Source organism: Fukomys damarensis, unplaced genomic scaffold (genome assembly GCF_012274545.1).
Source record: "Fukomys damarensis isolate Sample0158 unplaced genomic scaffold, DMR_v1.0_HiC HiC_scaffold_23, whole genome shotgun sequence".
NCBI lineage: Eukaryota > Metazoa > Chordata > Mammalia > Rodentia > Bathyergidae > Fukomys > Fukomys damarensis.
Genome location: NW_022900935.1, coordinates 1,528,309 through 1,543,793, shown reverse-complemented (window position 1 = coordinate 1,543,793; position 15,485 = coordinate 1,528,309). Strand labels below are relative to the sequence as shown.

At 48.9% G+C, this 15,485-nt stretch overlaps 1 protein-coding gene across 6 annotated transcripts; it reads right to left on the bottom strand.

Annotated features, from left to right (window-relative positions):
* Positions 1 to 495: 495 nt before the first annotated feature.
* Srarp (steroid receptor associated and regulated protein) lies at positions 496 to 15,372 on the bottom strand. Of its 6 annotated transcripts, none has more exons than XM_033767829.1 (6): positions 15,276 to 15,372; positions 5,340 to 5,433; positions 3,802 to 3,828; positions 3,388 to 3,411; positions 2,963 to 3,145; positions 496 to 1,133 (listed from the first exon to the last, which is right to left on the bottom strand). In XM_033767829.1, the coding sequence occupies exons 1-6, from the start codon at positions 15,306 to 15,308 to the stop codon at positions 709 to 711; spliced, it is 786 nt and encodes a 261-aa protein (XP_033623720.1). In that variant the 5' UTR covers positions 15,309 to 15,372; the 3' UTR covers positions 496 to 708. The 6 variants fall into 6 exon arrangements, with proteins under 6 accessions (XP_033623720.1, XP_033623722.1, XP_033623723.1 ...); XM_033767831.1 differs by having other exon boundaries at positions 15,022 to 15,282; XM_033767832.1 differs by having other exon boundaries at positions 15,101 to 15,282.
* Between the last annotated feature and the right edge of the window lie 113 nt (positions 15,373 to 15,485).

Sequence of the window (15,485 nt, the reverse complement as noted above, 5' to 3'; positions counted from 1 at the left end):
CTAGTCGACAGTCCTTGAACGCGGCCTGAGCTTCCAGCACTGTTTCTGGGAGCTTTGAGACACGCAGCGGGTGCACCTCTTAAGACTTACACTGTCCAGCGGGGTAGGGACCAAGAGCCTCTTTTCCCATTCGCTGACCCGTCCAGGGGCAGCCTGAGCCTGGCACGCAGTAAGGAGGAATAATCTCTTCATGTGGACCAGTACGGTCTTCCGCGTCGTTTTTTTGAGACAGGGTCTCAGTGCGTAGCTCAGGCTGGCCTTGAACTTGTGGAGATCGTCCTGCCTCAGCCCCAAGTGCTGGGGTTACAGGTGTGCACCCCCACGCCGGAGCCCGCCCCGTCCGGCCCCTGACCCCATCCCGATATCCCCTGGGACCGATGCCTTCTCCCAGCCAGCCCCTCGTGTTGCCTGCTCAGCAAGTCCTTCCCCAAGCTCCACGTGGGAAGCTCTTCCCTGCTCACTGGCCCTATTGCACACCTGTGCAGCTCTCCTCGCTGTTCCAAGTTGCCTTTATTTGGTTATTTCATTTCTCACCCCAAGCACATGCGCCCCGAGAAGGCTGCAAGGGCTGCCCCGACCCTGGCTCTGCCGGGAGCCTAGCAGAGGGCGCTGTTCCGGTGCCCTTTAGCGGGCCCAGGGCTCTTCCCTTGGCTCGGACACCAGACCCCTGCCGGTCTGGGGACGGGAGGTCGGCCCTGGGGCGGTGCCCTAGCTGGCCTGCCCGCAGATACAGGAGGACAGGGCTTTGAGCGAGCCCTTGATGGCCCCCCAAGAAGAAGATGTCGAGGGCCCACCCTTCCAGGGGTTCTCCTTGGCTTTAGGAGCTCCCTGGGGGCGCGAAGGGCTGGCGGGGCAGGAAGCGGGGGCCTCAGCCCTGCTGCAGGGTTTCGGGGTGTCCTTGGCCTGAGCGAAGTTCTGCCCATCCAGGAGAGTGCCCTGAGTCGCTAGGGCCCAGTTGCCCCCACAGAACACAATATAGGTCTTCACTGATGGGGTGATGGGGCCCTGGCCAGGACTGGGGGCCTGGGGCACCAGTGGGGGTGCTGCCAGGGAGAGCTGCTTCCCACGGGCACAGTCGATGATGAAAGTCACATGCGCCGTTGGGATGGCCGGAGGGTGGGCTGGCTTTCCACCTGGAAGGGAGGAGAGGACCAGATTTGTGTGGGCACAGACCAGCTCACTGATCCCTCAGTGCGTTCATTTTTTTCTAACCAATACGCAGAGCAGAGATGAAGCTGGGCGTGGTGGCGCACACCTGCGATCCCAGCACTCAGGAGGCTGAGGCAGGAGGATCACTGTGAATTCAAGGTTTTGGTTGGTCATTTGTTTGTTTGAGATGGGGTCTTGTTATATAGTTTGGACTGGCCTTAAACATACAGCAGTCTTCCTGTCTCAGCCTTCCAATTGCTGCGACTACAGGTTATTTATAGTCCTTTCATTCTGCAGTGCTGGGGATGAGCCTGGGGCCTCACACCCACCAGGCAGGTGCACCGTTGCACCCCCAGTCCAAGACCAGAGTTCAGGTCCAGCTCTCCCTTTGTCAGCAGCCGGCCTTCCAGCCCTGCCTCTGTGCTCCTCCACCTGGCTGTGCTCAGCCCTTCCCCTGGATCTGGTTTGAACAGGGTGTAGGGGCGGAGATCCGTCAAAGGCCCCTGGGGGCTGTTCCTTCTGTTGCTGAGGTGCAGGTGCAGACAAGGTCAGATGGGGAAACTGAGGCTCAGCTTTCGAAAATGGTGGTGGTCTTCAGGGAGCACTGTGGTACCTTTCCCCCTCCCTCCTACATAATTTTCCTTTTCTTTTTTTCTTGGTACTGGGAATCAAACCCAGGGGCTTTGCATTGAGCTACATCTCCTGCCCTTTGTCGACTTCCAAACTCACTAAATGGGGCTCTATTTTTTTTTTTTTTTCGAGACAGGGTCTCACTATGTAGTTGAGGCTGACCTGCAATTCACTATGTAGCCCAGGCTGGTCTCGAAGTCACAGCGATCCTCCTGTGGGGCTCTAATTTGTGATCCTCCTGTCTCAGCCTCCCAGAGTGCTGGGATTACTGTTATGCACCACCAAGCCCAGCACCCCCCCACACAACCTTGTCCACAGCCTCGGAGAATCCTGTCTGTGCTGGGGTCATCTGCTCTAACCTGGTCACCGCTCAGCTCAGAGCCCAGTACTCGGTAAAAGAATAAAGGAACCAATTCATCAGTTTATCAGGGAAGCTAGGCTGAGAGCAGGTCTTCCTGAGACAAAGCCTGTGCTCATACAAGAAGAACTTTTCACCTGCGCGGGATGGCGCACACTTGTAATCTCAGTGCTCCGGGAGGCTGAGGCAGGAGGATCACAAATTGAACCCCAGCCTGGGCAATTTAGCAAAAGCTTGTCTCAAAATTTTAAAAGAGGGAATGAGGTTGTAGGTTAGGGCAAAGGCCCTGGATTCAATCCCTAGAAGCTCCCCACTTCAAAAAAGGAACTTTTCAGGTTACCAGAGTGATACACCTGTCCCTGTAACTACATGCTGTAAATGTGAGAGAGCGCAGGAGGAACTTACATGCTGGTAGGTTGCTCAATACCAGAAGTGGATGAAGCCCACTGCTCTGGAGAGCATCACAGCCCTCAAAGGTGTCCCTGTGGGACCCCAACCAGCCACTTCCCCTTAGCCAAGTGCCCTGAGCTCCTCTCACCAGAGCTGGTCTTCAGGCCCGGGGTGTTTTTCAGGGCGGTTCTCGGGCCCTTGGGGTCCTCCGAGGGGGCCATGCCTGGCTCTGGCAGGAGGGGACCGATCCTCAGCCACCTCTTCCAGGATGTGGGTGCGAGGCTGGGGACCAGACCTTTTATATTCACCAGATCTGCATCCGCCCAAGCACCTTCCACCTGGAGCGGCAGGAACCGGCCTGGGGCAGTCAGGAGCCTGCTTTGATCAAGGGGGTTGTGTCAACAGGATTACTGTGGGGCTGGGCAGGCTTCCTACCGGCACTGTATTCTCTCGCCAGCGGCTTCCTGGCTTCCTCAACCTTCCCGAACTCCGCAAGGTCGCACTGTCTCAAGGCCCGCTCGTTAGCTGCCTGTCTCATCAGCTTCTGTGGTTTGGTCCAGAAGAACTGTAGGTAACTGGGTGCGGTGCTGCACGCCTGTATTCCAGCATTCTGGGAGGCTGAGGCAAGATCACAAGCTCGAGCCCAGCCTGGGACAATTTAGCAAGATCTTGCCTCAAGAAATAAAAGGCTGGGGATGTAGCTCAGAGCAAAAGTCCAGGGTTTAATCCCCAGGAATTTAAAACACACACACACACACACACACACACAAAGACAGAAAGGGAAATTTGAGGTCGCTACATTAAATATAAACAGTATACTTTCATAAAGAAGAAGTAACCGCTGGGCATGGTGTACACACCTGTCATCCCAGCCGCTGGGGAGGCTGAGACAGGAGAGATGCAAATTTGAGGCCAGGCTGGACAATTTATACCCTCAAAATAAAAAATAAAGAGAGTCTGGGGAATTAGGGCAGTATGAAGTCCTGGGTTCAATCCCGAGTACCAAAACGAAACAATAATAATATTAAAAAAAATTAAAACCTCATGCCCAGAAAGCAGAATGAAGGTCTCACGGCAGGTGGCCGTGTCTGGGCCTCAGGACCCTCGTTCCTGAGGAATTTGCAGAAGTGGAAGGTGGTGGACTTTGCGATGTGGATTATCCTGGGATCTACAGGTGAGCATAGTGGGTCACATGGGTCTGGAGCTGGGAGACCCTTTTCCTGGCTGGACTTGACACCCGGGGAGAAGGGCAGAGGGAAGTAGGAGGGACTCACCTGAGGCTGTTGGCTGTTGAGATTCGGCTGAAGGGATAAAAGGAAACAGAATTAGCCACAACATGGCCACTCCTCCTTTTCTTTTTTTTCCTTTTTTCTTTTTTGTTTGTTTTTGTTTTTTAGAGACAGGGTCTCACTGTGTAGTTGAGACTGACCTGGAACTCACTATGTAGCCCAGGCTGGTCTCGAACTCGGTGATCCTCCTGCCTCAGCCTCCTGAGTGCTGGAATTACAGGCATGCGCCACCACACCCAGCCTCTTTTTTCTTTTGTGGACAGAGCCTTAATATGTATTTCATGCTGGTCTTGAACACAGCCCGGGCTGCTCTCAAACTCTTGAGGGTCCTCCTTTCTCAGCCTCCTGGGTGCTTGGATTACAAGTGTGCGTCACGTAAGCAGCATACGGTCACTTCTGACACCAAGAAGCAGCCTGCTCGGTAGCAGACACGAGCGGGACATCCCCTGATTCAGTTCAGTTCCAACACCATCTGCATGGTCCCCAAGACTGTGACCCATTTCAGGTGCGCGTGGGAGGCCCAGGTGGTTTTACCTATTTTACCTGTTTCACTCCTAACGGACCACAGCCCCTTCTTGGGTTCCATTAATTTGCTAGAATAGTTCATAGGACTCAAGGAAATGCTTTTGTTGTTGTTTTTTGTTTTCAGTACTAGAGATTGAAATCACGGTCTTTGCACTGAGCTACATCTCCAGTCCTTTTTATTTTGTATTTTGAGACAGGGTCTCCCTAAGTCACTAAGCTACTCTAAACTGGATTTGAATTTGCAGTCTTCCTGCCTGAGCCTCCCGAGTGCTGGGATTACAGGCATGCCTCACTACACCTGGGTATGCAAATTTACTATAAAGATACTGTAGGCTGGGTGAGGTGGCCCACGCCTATAATCCCAGCACTCCAGAGAGGATGAGTCAGGAGGATCACCACAAATTCTAGGCCAGCCCGGGCTACAGAGTTCAAGGCCAGACTGAACTGCATCACTGAAATCCTGGCTCAAAAAACCAACAACCCAACAAAACAATGCTGGGGATTTAGCTCGAGGGTGCCGCCGCTGCGAGCCTTGTGAGCACAAGATCCTGAGTTTGATTCCCAGTACCAAAAAAAAAAAAAAAAAAAGATCTTTTGGGACTGGGAATATAGTTTAGTGGTACAGCACTTGCACAAAGACTTATTTTTGTCCTCTCTCTCTTTCTCATTTAACACCAAGGCTCCCTTTATGCTGACCAGGTCTTAATGATCATTCATACAAGACTAACTCCACTCATAAGCACCCAAGGGCCTGGATGTTTCTTTGAACCAAAACATTTATCGGCACACTTTAGATACACACCGTGAGTGCGTTCATCGCAGGGATTTGTACCGAATGTGGTACATCGTGCCTCTCCGTCCCAGCCCTCCTGCAACCCTTCTTCCGCACCTCATTTACAAAAGCTTGGTTTCCATTTTCTCCGTTTTTCTTGTACCTTCCTTCCTTTCCCTCTCCCCGACTGTTCCTCTTCACATCTGAACACTTTCTTCACATTTACCGCTATCTAGAAGCTTGGGGTCCGACACCAGGTTGTTCATCGGAGCCGGCTCTGTTTCCCTGGTATTCGTCACCGTAAATTTGCCGCACAGGACCTGCTCGGAAGAATGACAGCCTCTTTAACAAATGGTGCCGGGAAAACTGGCTTTCCCCATGCTGAGATTGAAACCAGACCCGTATCTTTTGCCACACATGAACCTAAAATTGAAACGGATCAAAGATCTAAATATTAAAACGGAAACCCTAAATCTCCAGGGAGAGAGCTCCCGAAGACATTGGTGTAGGCTGACTTCTGATTGCATAGAAACTATGGCAAAGAATCAACACCTGGGATCTCATCTTATTAAAAAGCTTTTGCTTTAGCCGAGCGTGTTGGCGCACGCCTGTCATCCCAGCACTCGGGAGGCTGAAGCAAGACGTTCGAGACCAGCCTGGGCTACGAAGTGAGTTTCAGGTCAGTCTCAACTACATAGTGAGACCCTGTCTCAAAAAACAAACAAACAACAACAATAAAAAAGCTTTTGATTTTTACCAACACAGCGAAAAGTCAACCCACAGCATGAGAAAATTTTTTTACCAGGTATTCATTAGAAAAGTAACTCCTGGGCCAGGGATTTAGCTCAGCGGTTCCGCCACCTGCCTTGCAAGCACAGGACCCGAGTTCAATCCCTGGTACCCCCCCAAAAAAGAAAGGAAAAGTAACTACTATCTAAAATATATGAAGAACTCAAAAAAAGCAGACCCCCCTTTTTGTTCTTTTTTTCTTTTTTTGTTTTTTTGGTACGGGGGATTGAACTCGGGACCTTGCAAGGCAGGCAGCAGAACCACTGAGCTAAACCCCAGACCCCAGACTCACCAAACGTGAAGACCAAATCCAAAAATGGGCATCTGAAATGAACAGCCACTTCATAGATGAAAAAGTATAAACAGCAAATAAATATATGAAAAATGCTCCACCTCACCGGTCATTCCATTCCAGAGGTGCAGATGAGAACAACACTGAGATTCTATCTCAGTCCAGAAAGAATGGCTGTTATCGAGAAATCAAGCAGTCACCAACGCTGGCGGGGACGTGGGGAGAAAGGAGCCTTTCCCCACTTGGGGGAGTGCAGACTGGTGCAGCCACTGTGGGCATCAGTGTGCAGATCTCTCAGAAAACCAAAACTAGAGGCTCCACTTGACCTAGTCATTGTGCTTCTTAGTGTATCTTCCTGAAAGAATTAAATGTAACCCATCGCAGCAATATATGTGCACCCATGTTTATAGCGGCACAGTTTGTGATAACTGAATCTTGGAAACAGCCCAGGTGCCAATCAACAGACAGACGGATAGAGAAAATGTTTTGTTTTGTGTAATACAACGGAGTACTACTCTGTCGTAAGGGAGGGTGAGCGTCAGGCATTTATAGCTGCATGAACGCACACTGAGATTATTAAGTGAAATAAATCAGACACACGTTTGAATACTGAATTGTTTCTCTGATGTGAGAAACTGAAAATGGAAATAAGGACTAGAAGGTACAATAGGTTTTGGGGAATGGCGAGAAACTATTCAAATGGGAAGGGGATCAAGGGAGGAGGGAGGAAGACGGGAAGGAGGGACAAGAAAACAGAAAAGGGAACTAGAAGGAGACATGGGAACAGGCTGGGGAGTTAGCTCAGCGGTTCTGCCGCCTGCTTCGCCAGAGCAAGGACACAGGTTCGATTCCCAGTACCCTCAAGAAAAGGAACAAAGCTTTTGTACCTAGGGAGGGGAGGGGGCTCGAGGAGGGAAGAAGAAATGGGTAAAAAGAGGCGGGAGGCGAGTGCTCTATGACGAGAGTCATCAGACGTGTGCCTCAAACGCACCAATGAATGTTTGCTATTTAAAGAAATAAACATCTGTCTTGTTTTGTGTGACTGGGGATTGAAGCCAGGGCTGCTGTTCTGAGCTACATCTCCAGCCCCCCGATTTTTTTCAGCTTTAATTGAGTTTATTGGTACATTTTAGGGATACAGTACAGTTACATTCACTGTTGGGATCTTGTCCCTGTACGTGACAGGCCTTGGTTCTCACTTTTTCCCCTTGTCCCTGCCCTCCCTTCACCCCCTCCTCCCCTCCCCATCTACAAACACTTTATTTCCATCTTTTCATTATCTCACATTTTTTTCTTTTCCCTTATTACCCTTCCCCTACCCATCCCACCTTTTAAAATTTTTATTTTGGGACAGGATCTTGGTAAGTCACTGAGTTGCCCGGGATGGGCTCAATCTTGTGAACCTCCTGCCTCGGCCTCCCTTAGTGCTGACATTAGAGGTGTGCACCCCCACACGTAAGTAAAATGAAAAAGAATTTTCAAAGTGTGGACCGAGGACGCCTGGGAGGAGTACGAAAACCATTTTTTGGGACTAGGTGTTCAGCTCTGTAGGAGAGATCATGCCTAGTATATACAAGGTCCTGAGTTTGATCCTCCACACTGCAAAGCACAAACAAACCAAGGAATAATAAAAAGGCAGTCTTTTTTTTTTTTTGGTACCAGGGATTGAACTCAGGTCCTTGCATTTGCCAGGCAGGCGGTAGAACCGCTGAGCCAAATCCCCAGCCCCCCAAGGAAGAATAAAATACACTTTAAAACTTTTTCAATTTTGTTTTTGTTTTTGGTTTTTTTGAAACAGAGTCTGCCTACGTAGTTCAGGCTGGCCCTTGAATTCACTATCTAACCCAACTCATAGCAATCCTCCTGCCTCAGCCTCCCAAGAGCTGGGTTTATAGGCGTGCGCCACAGAACGCAGATATTTTTAGTTTTCTGAGAATCTCCATATTTATTTGCGTTGTGGTTGTACTAGTTTACACTCCCACCAACCATGTACAGCGTAGTTTTTTCCTCCCACATCCTCACCATCATTTGTTGTTATCCGATTTCTTGATGACGGCCATTCTTTCTGGAGTAAGATAGAATCTCAGTGTTGTTTTAATCTGCATTTCTGTAATTTCACGTATTTATTGGCCATTTGTACTTCTTCTGAGAAGTGTCTGTTCCTTTCACTTGCCCATTTTTTGAGTGAGTCCTTAACTTTGGGCCTAGCAAGTATGAGGCCCTGAGTTCGATTTCTGGTACAATGGACCCTTGACTTATGAACTCAGTTCGTTCACGAGGGCTTGTTGTGACTCAGGTTGGTTGTAAATCAAGACTATTTTTCCCACAAGCGATAATGGAAATACCTCAAGCCTCCCAAGGACCCCTTAAGTAACTTTTTAAAATAAAAAAGGTTGCATAATGTGTGTAATTTACCAGAAACACCAATAATTTTCCTAGTGTATTCACCAAAAAGTTCTAAAATGTGCCTGGTTTACCAGAAACAACGATTTCACACTGTATCACCGTTCAAGGTGATATCTCTGGATCGCAGGAAGGGTGGATGAATGGAGGGTGGTGACTGTTTGGAAGGAGGGTCCCCTTCCACAGGAAAGTCAGCAGTCTGGGCTCTGGTGTCCTTTTGCTCCTTGGAAGAGTCTGTGGCCCGCTGGGACCTGCTTCTGGCTCAACCGTTTTCAGAACTGCAAACTGGCCTAAGGCCGTCTGTTTCTGTCTCTTTAACGCTGCTCAAGTAGGACATGACACCGTTGCTAAGCAAGTGAATGCAACGATTGGTTTCTTTTCCTCTGTCTTCTCCACAGATGTGTGCAGCTCTGTCCCCTTTTTCAGGATTTCCTGTATTTCAGAGCTTTGCTGCCCTGACTGCTGCTGTTCCCCCTCCTCTCCGGACAGCTCCTGAGTGCTCCTCCCGAGCTCCTCAGCATCACCGCCGTGCAACTGTGGACTCTGCTGTGGTGACGGTGTCATCCGCCACGGGGCAACTGAAGGCTCAGGCTCCCTCTTCACAGCCTTCAGAATCTCTCTCCTGTATAATTTTAGGCCACACTTTCTCCCAGGCGATTTCAGTGTCCTTAGAGAGACAGTGGCCCAGGATTTTTCAGTTAATAGCACACAGGAAAGACCAGCAGTCAGGCTGCAGTTCAAGTCTTTGATCGTAAGTTAAAACTAAAATTCTTGTTGTAACCCAAGTTGTTCGTATGTGAGGCTGGTTGTAACTTGAAGGTCTATTGTACCAAAAAAGAAAAAGAGTTTTATTCTCTTTTTTTTTGTTTGTTTTGTTTTTTGAGACAGGGTCTCACTATGTAGTTGAGACTGATCTGGAGCTCACTATGTAGCCCAAGCTGGTCTCGAACTCACAGTGATCCTCCTGCCTCAGCCTCCTGAGTGCTGGGATTACAGGCATGCGCCACCACACCTGGCTAGGATCAGGTTATCTTAATGATGTCCTTTTGATCTCGAGGCCACTGATGAGTGTGGATTTCAATCAACCAGCTGAGCTGTGAGAGTTGTTTCCAGTTGGAACATTAAAACCCAGATCTCAGGCTGGGGGATTTAGCTCAGTGGTGCCACCACCTGCCTCGAAAGCACAAGGACCCAAATACGATTTCCCAGTACCACAACCAACAAACAATAAAACCAGGATCTCTGTAACGTGTACTTAGCTGATCTACAAAGTCAGCGAACTCTAATGTGCATTTTTCTCTCTCACGCACCACCGTTAGAATCCAGTTGTGACCTTGGTCCCTAGGTTTCTGCTCATCTCACTGGCTCAGGCTTGTTTATTCGTCTGGTTGTATTTTCTCCTTAGTCAGACGCTGGGCTGGCCCCACGGGGGTTCTGGGATGTACTTTCCTTACAGGTCAGGAAACAGTTTAGGGTGCAGGACTCTAGCAAACAGCACCTTCTTGCAAAGTAAAGTCCTCAGGGGGGCGGTCACACTCCCAGTCCCATCGGATGGGGGGGGGCTGCCTCCACGGCCAGAGATCTCCCAGGACTTGGCAGACCCCATTTCAGTCATCGCCACCCAGCACCTCCACCTCGGTTCCTAACACAGCTCTTTCCTAGGCCATGCACCTGGCTGGCCTGTGGCTACGGCTTATGTCTCAAGTATACTGCAGATCAGTAGCAGAGAATGAGCTCTGTTCACCTCTGGCTCCGAAGTCCTAAGAGGTGACCCCTTTCTTTGTAGAGTAGTCGCCAGTGAACCCTGGTCCTGTGACCCTGGCTTGAACTAGAGTTGAACACAAGTGCTTTCCTTCTCACGGCCATTAGTGCAGTTATAAGCAGCACTTTTGTCTTCTTTCCCACCATGACGGTCCACTGCAGTGGCCACTCCAGCTACCAAAGCCCTGTCTTCATCAGACAAATGAAAATGTACATAATTTGGGGGGGCAGTTTTGGAGATTGAACCCAGGGCCTTTTTCTTCTCTTATTTTGAGACAGGTGCTTGCTAAGTCACTAAATTGCCCAAGCTGGGCTCAAACTTTCAATCTTACCATCTCCCAGAGTACATGGATCACAGGTATACACCACCACACCTGGCTTGTACCACCTTCTAATCCAATGCCCTGATTTCTGCTCACAAGGAGCAGTGTGTGCAGAAATAGAACTCTCACTAGGGCCTGGCATGCTGGCGCACACCTGGAATCCCAGCACTCGGGAGGCTGAGGCAGGAGGATCGCTGTGAGGTTGAGACACAGCGAGTTCCAGGTCAGTCTCAACTACATAGTGAGACCCTGTCTCAAAAAACCAAAAAAAGAAAAAAGAAACCTCACTAGATCATCCCTTCCTCCTTCAGTTCCTTTTTCTCTGCTTCCCGCTCTCCCTTCTTTTCGTTCTCCCTTCCCTGCTGGGGACTGAACCCAGGGCCTTGTGAAAACTAGGCAAGAGTTCCACCACAGAGCTATACACCCCTAAGCCCTGGACTTTTTTTACATTAAATTTTTATTTTGAAATAATGCAATTGTCAGAAATAATGCAGAGCAATCTTCTTCTATCATTTATCCAGGTTCCCCTATTGGTAACAATTTGTAAAACTGTGCTACAATGCTACAACCAGGATGTCAGCACTGTTACATACAAGTTACAGTTTAAATGTCTCCTCCCCTCATAGCTCGTGTTCCAAGTCTTTTTTTGTTTGTTTGTATTTTGAGACAGGGTCTCACGATGTAGCTGAGACTGACCTGGAACTCACTATGTAGCCCAGGCTGGTCTGGAACTCACAGCGATCCTCCTGCCTCAGCCTCCCGAGTGCTGGGATGACAGGCGTGCGCCACTGTGCCCAGCCCCTCTAAGTCGTCTTTCCAGAAGAGAGGAATTTAACAGAGTATTAAGTCTGCATGCAGTTACTAGGAGGGCTGAAGGGACGGCCCATGGAGAAGATCTCTAGTACGGTTCCCACAGGAATTGCCGTTACTCACGAAGATGGGGAATCACAGACTCCATGGCTGCCAAGCATGGCAGCAAATGCCTGTAATCCTGGCACTCAGGAAGCTGAGGCAGGAGGGCTGCCCAAGTTGGAGGCCAGCCTGGGCTACATGGTGAGTTCAAGGCCAGCCTGAACTACACAGCAAGACCCTATCTCAAAAGAGAACACAGTACGGTGAAAGGGATGTGGACATCTAGACTTGGACTAGGAACTGGCTGCTGGTAACGGACACTGAATTTGGCTGTTGCCACTGCACAGCCGTTTTGAGACATTCACGGCACGGACAGGGGCACCCGCGTAGGGCTACAAACCCCCATGTCAGTGTGACCTTGCTCCTTTCTGCCTGAAGGTGTCAGCCAAGAGCAGCCAGTGACGGACCTAAGGAAAGCATGCTGCATTGGAATATCGATTATTTCAGGCTGAAATCACTCAACGAAGTATAATTTCATAAAGGGCCACCAGGCCTGTCTTTTCCTACTTGCAGCAAGCCATAAAGATTGTTTTGGACTAGATGTTCTCTCCATAGTGTGGCTGAGAAATAGACTTGGTCACCAGAGACTGGTGACTGGGGCTACAGGGAATTTAAATAAACTCCAAAGTAACTGCTCCCTCTGCCAATTTCTGCAGCCCCATCTCATACATCTCTTAGGAACATACCTAGAATTTACCACCTTAGTCCAGAGATCCAGTGTACAATCCCTTCATAAATTTATTCTTTGTCTAAAAAGTATAGAAGCATAGACTGCACCCACTTGAGAAGATTCCTTTCTCTTTTTTGATACAAGGTCTCACTATGTAGCTCAGGCTGACCTTGAATTTAAGGGGACCTTCCTGCCTCAGCCTCCCAAGTACTGGGATTACAGGCGTGTGCCACCACGCCTGCCTATGCTTTTCTCTTGTTCCAACTCTTGTACTAATTGGGTTCCTAGATTCAGCCAGAAAACCCACAGAAGAACTAAGGAATTGGCGGGTGTGGTGGCACATGCCTATGACTGCAGCACTTTGGAGGCTGAGACAGGAGGATGGAAAGTTCTAGCCCAGACTGGGAAACTTAGCGATTCAATGAGACTGTCTCAAAATAAAATGTAAAAAGGGCTGGGGATGTAGCTCAGTACCATACAAACCAACCCTAAGGGGTACATGGCAATGTCCTCACTTCCAACTTCCAAATCTCACTGCAGCTGAATGTGGGAATAAAATTTTAGCTTTTCAGACCCTGGAAAGACTGGATGCTGAGTCCCACTTGACCACATCTCACAAAGATGGACACAGAGATAGATTTGCACTTAGTATTGGAAACATAAGAGGGTTTTTCTGTCAGTTCTGCTGCTATTTTCTCTGTTTAGAAAAAAAGAGGCAAAAGACAAGTACCAATAAGAATGTGGAAAAAGCTGGAAACCTTGAGCACTGTGGGTGGGAATACAAAATTGTGCAGCTATTACAGAAAAAAATTTTTTTTTGTGTACAGAGTCTCACTATGTAGCTCAGGCTGGCCTTGAACTTGCAGCCATCCTTCTGCCTCAGGGTCCCAAGCATGGGGATTACAGGTGTATGCTACCAACCTGGTAGGAATACATCCTTTAGCTGATACCTAAGGCCTTCTGGTATTCATCGTCAGCCCATTCTGAACCAATAATGATGAAGCTGGAGGGCATACACCAAGGAAATAAGCTAGTCATATTGGGACACATACTGCACGATGCCACATATATGAGCTATCTAAAAACAGACAAATTTGGCCAGACCCGGTGATGTACATCTATAATCTCAGCACTCAGGAGGCTGAGGCAGGAGACTGCTGTGAGTTCAAGACCAGCCTGGGCTACACAGCAAGACCCTGTCACAAAACAAGCAAACAAACTAAAAACAACCCCGGAGAACATAAACAAATAAATAATTTTAGGGCCGGGGATTTAGCTCAGTGATTCCGCCGCCTGCCTCACAAGCACAAGGGCCCGAGTTCGATCCCCAGTACCAATAAATAAATAAATAAATAAAATTAAAACGTCAAACTCACAGAAACAGGGAAGAACTATGGTTATCAGGGGCGGCAGAGGAAGGAATAGGAGATTGCTAATCAATGGACATAAGGTCTCAATTATGCAAAACCAGTGCATTCTAGAAATCTGCTGATAACATTGGACCTATAGATTGTCATGCTGTATTATCATACACTTGGAAATTTATCAAGCTACACTTCAGGTTGACAGTAAAAAATGTTTTTCAGAGAGATGATGTCAACTGCTGAGCTGTTTAATCCTTCTAGTCACTGTGAAGAGAGTGGTGAGCTGTCCAGGGGACATTTGTCCACGTCCCGCTTAGGCAAGTGGCCACAAACTTATGTGATGCGGCCAGCCCCACTGGGCGTTTTTCCCAACTGTGCTTGCTTAGCTGTTTGGGTGCAGGCAAAGAGAAAAAAGGGAGTTGGATTCGCTCAGGGTCACAATTCTTACTAAATTCACATGACTAAAAGACAACGAAATGAGAGGTTCACCGCAGTGGCGAGAGCGTTGTTAGATTTATAGATCACTGCCGGGGCTTTAGCTCAGCGGAGCTGCACCTGCCTTGCAATCACGAGGTCCTGAGTTCACTCCCCGGAACCAAGAAAACAAAACAACAACCAACTAAACAAAAATTTATAGATCATGTAAAGAAAATGTTGTATTTATACACAATGGAGTCCTGCTCTCACATAAAGAAAGGTAAACTTAAGGCATTCTTAGGTAAAGGCATGCAACTGGAGGCCATCAGTGAAATAAATCAGACACACAAGCTTAAATATTTAATGGTTTCTCTCACATGAGAGAGAGGATCAAAACAGAGAAATAGCAGGTAGCCAAGAAGGCAGTAGGGAGATCTTTTTCAAACGAATGAGGGGAAAGAGATGGAGGCAGGGGAGGGAAAGGAAGGAAAGGGCGTGGGGAAAAAAGAATCGAAGGGGAAAATTATGAAAAACGGAGCTCTTGCAAACTGGAAGGGAACAAGAGTTGGAAGGAGCGGGGTGGGAGGGGAAGGGTAGAGAATGAAAAAAGAGAGAAAAAGATGCGTTATGAGGGTCACGCCTGCCCTGAATTCGATCCCCGGTACTGGGGGGAACTGTGTTAAGTACCTGTAAGCACCTCCCCACGATAACGGTAACTGTGTACCGCAAACACGCATTAATAAAAAAAAATTAAAAGCACAACCCCCGCCATTACAGATCACGGAAAAGGAAAGCACCAAAAGGAAAACAGGAGGAAGCCCGCGAAGAGTGAGGAAGAAGTCAATGGTAAACGTGCTGAACACCTGGAAGGAGACCCCAGAGGGGTGCGCAAGCCGGCCACAGACACCTGTCTTCGGATCTTAAACAGGAAGGGGGTAAGAGTTGGTTTAGAAAGTATAACAGAAATATAACAGAACCTGCAGCTTCGGAGCCACAACTAGGTTCCCATCCCTGCTCCACCGCTCGGCGATGTGGCACTACGGGCAATTCATTTACCCTTTTTGAGTTTGAGTAAGTTGGTGTGAGGAGCTAATGAGACAACGCACGTAAAGTGGTTCTCACAGTCCCTGGCACACAGCAAGTGCGAAAAACAAGCAAGCTGTTACGGATACCGTCGGAATAGAGAACCAAGGCAGGGCGATAATGACGACAATCACAAGCGCAGAAGTACCGTAAGGTAGAACTTTTGGATGACTAAGCGCATGCGCTTGTCCGGGTCGCGCGGCTACGGCGAGCGGTGCGCATGCGCCGGAAGTTGCGGCCGGGAAGCCCGCGAGGTCGGTTCCGCCCGACTTTAACATGGCGGCGCCCTTTGTCTGCTCTGAAGTGCCGTCTCTGGCCTTCTCGCGGCCGTGATGCGCCTCCTCCTGCGGCGCGGTCC

Coding starts and splice junctions, on each gene's coding strand:
- Srarp (XM_033767829.1), bottom strand. CDS start 15,308: ATGCGCTTAGTCATCCAAAAGTTCTACCTTACG. Junction 5,434..15,275: donor TCCAAAAGTTCTACCTTACG/GTACTTCTGCGC, acceptor TCTTCCGAGCAG/GTCCTGTGCGGCAAATTTAC. Junction 3,412..3,801: donor TCAACAGCCAACAGCCTCAG/GTGAGTCCCTCC, acceptor CTCCTGTCTCAG/CCTCCCCAGCGGCTGGGATG.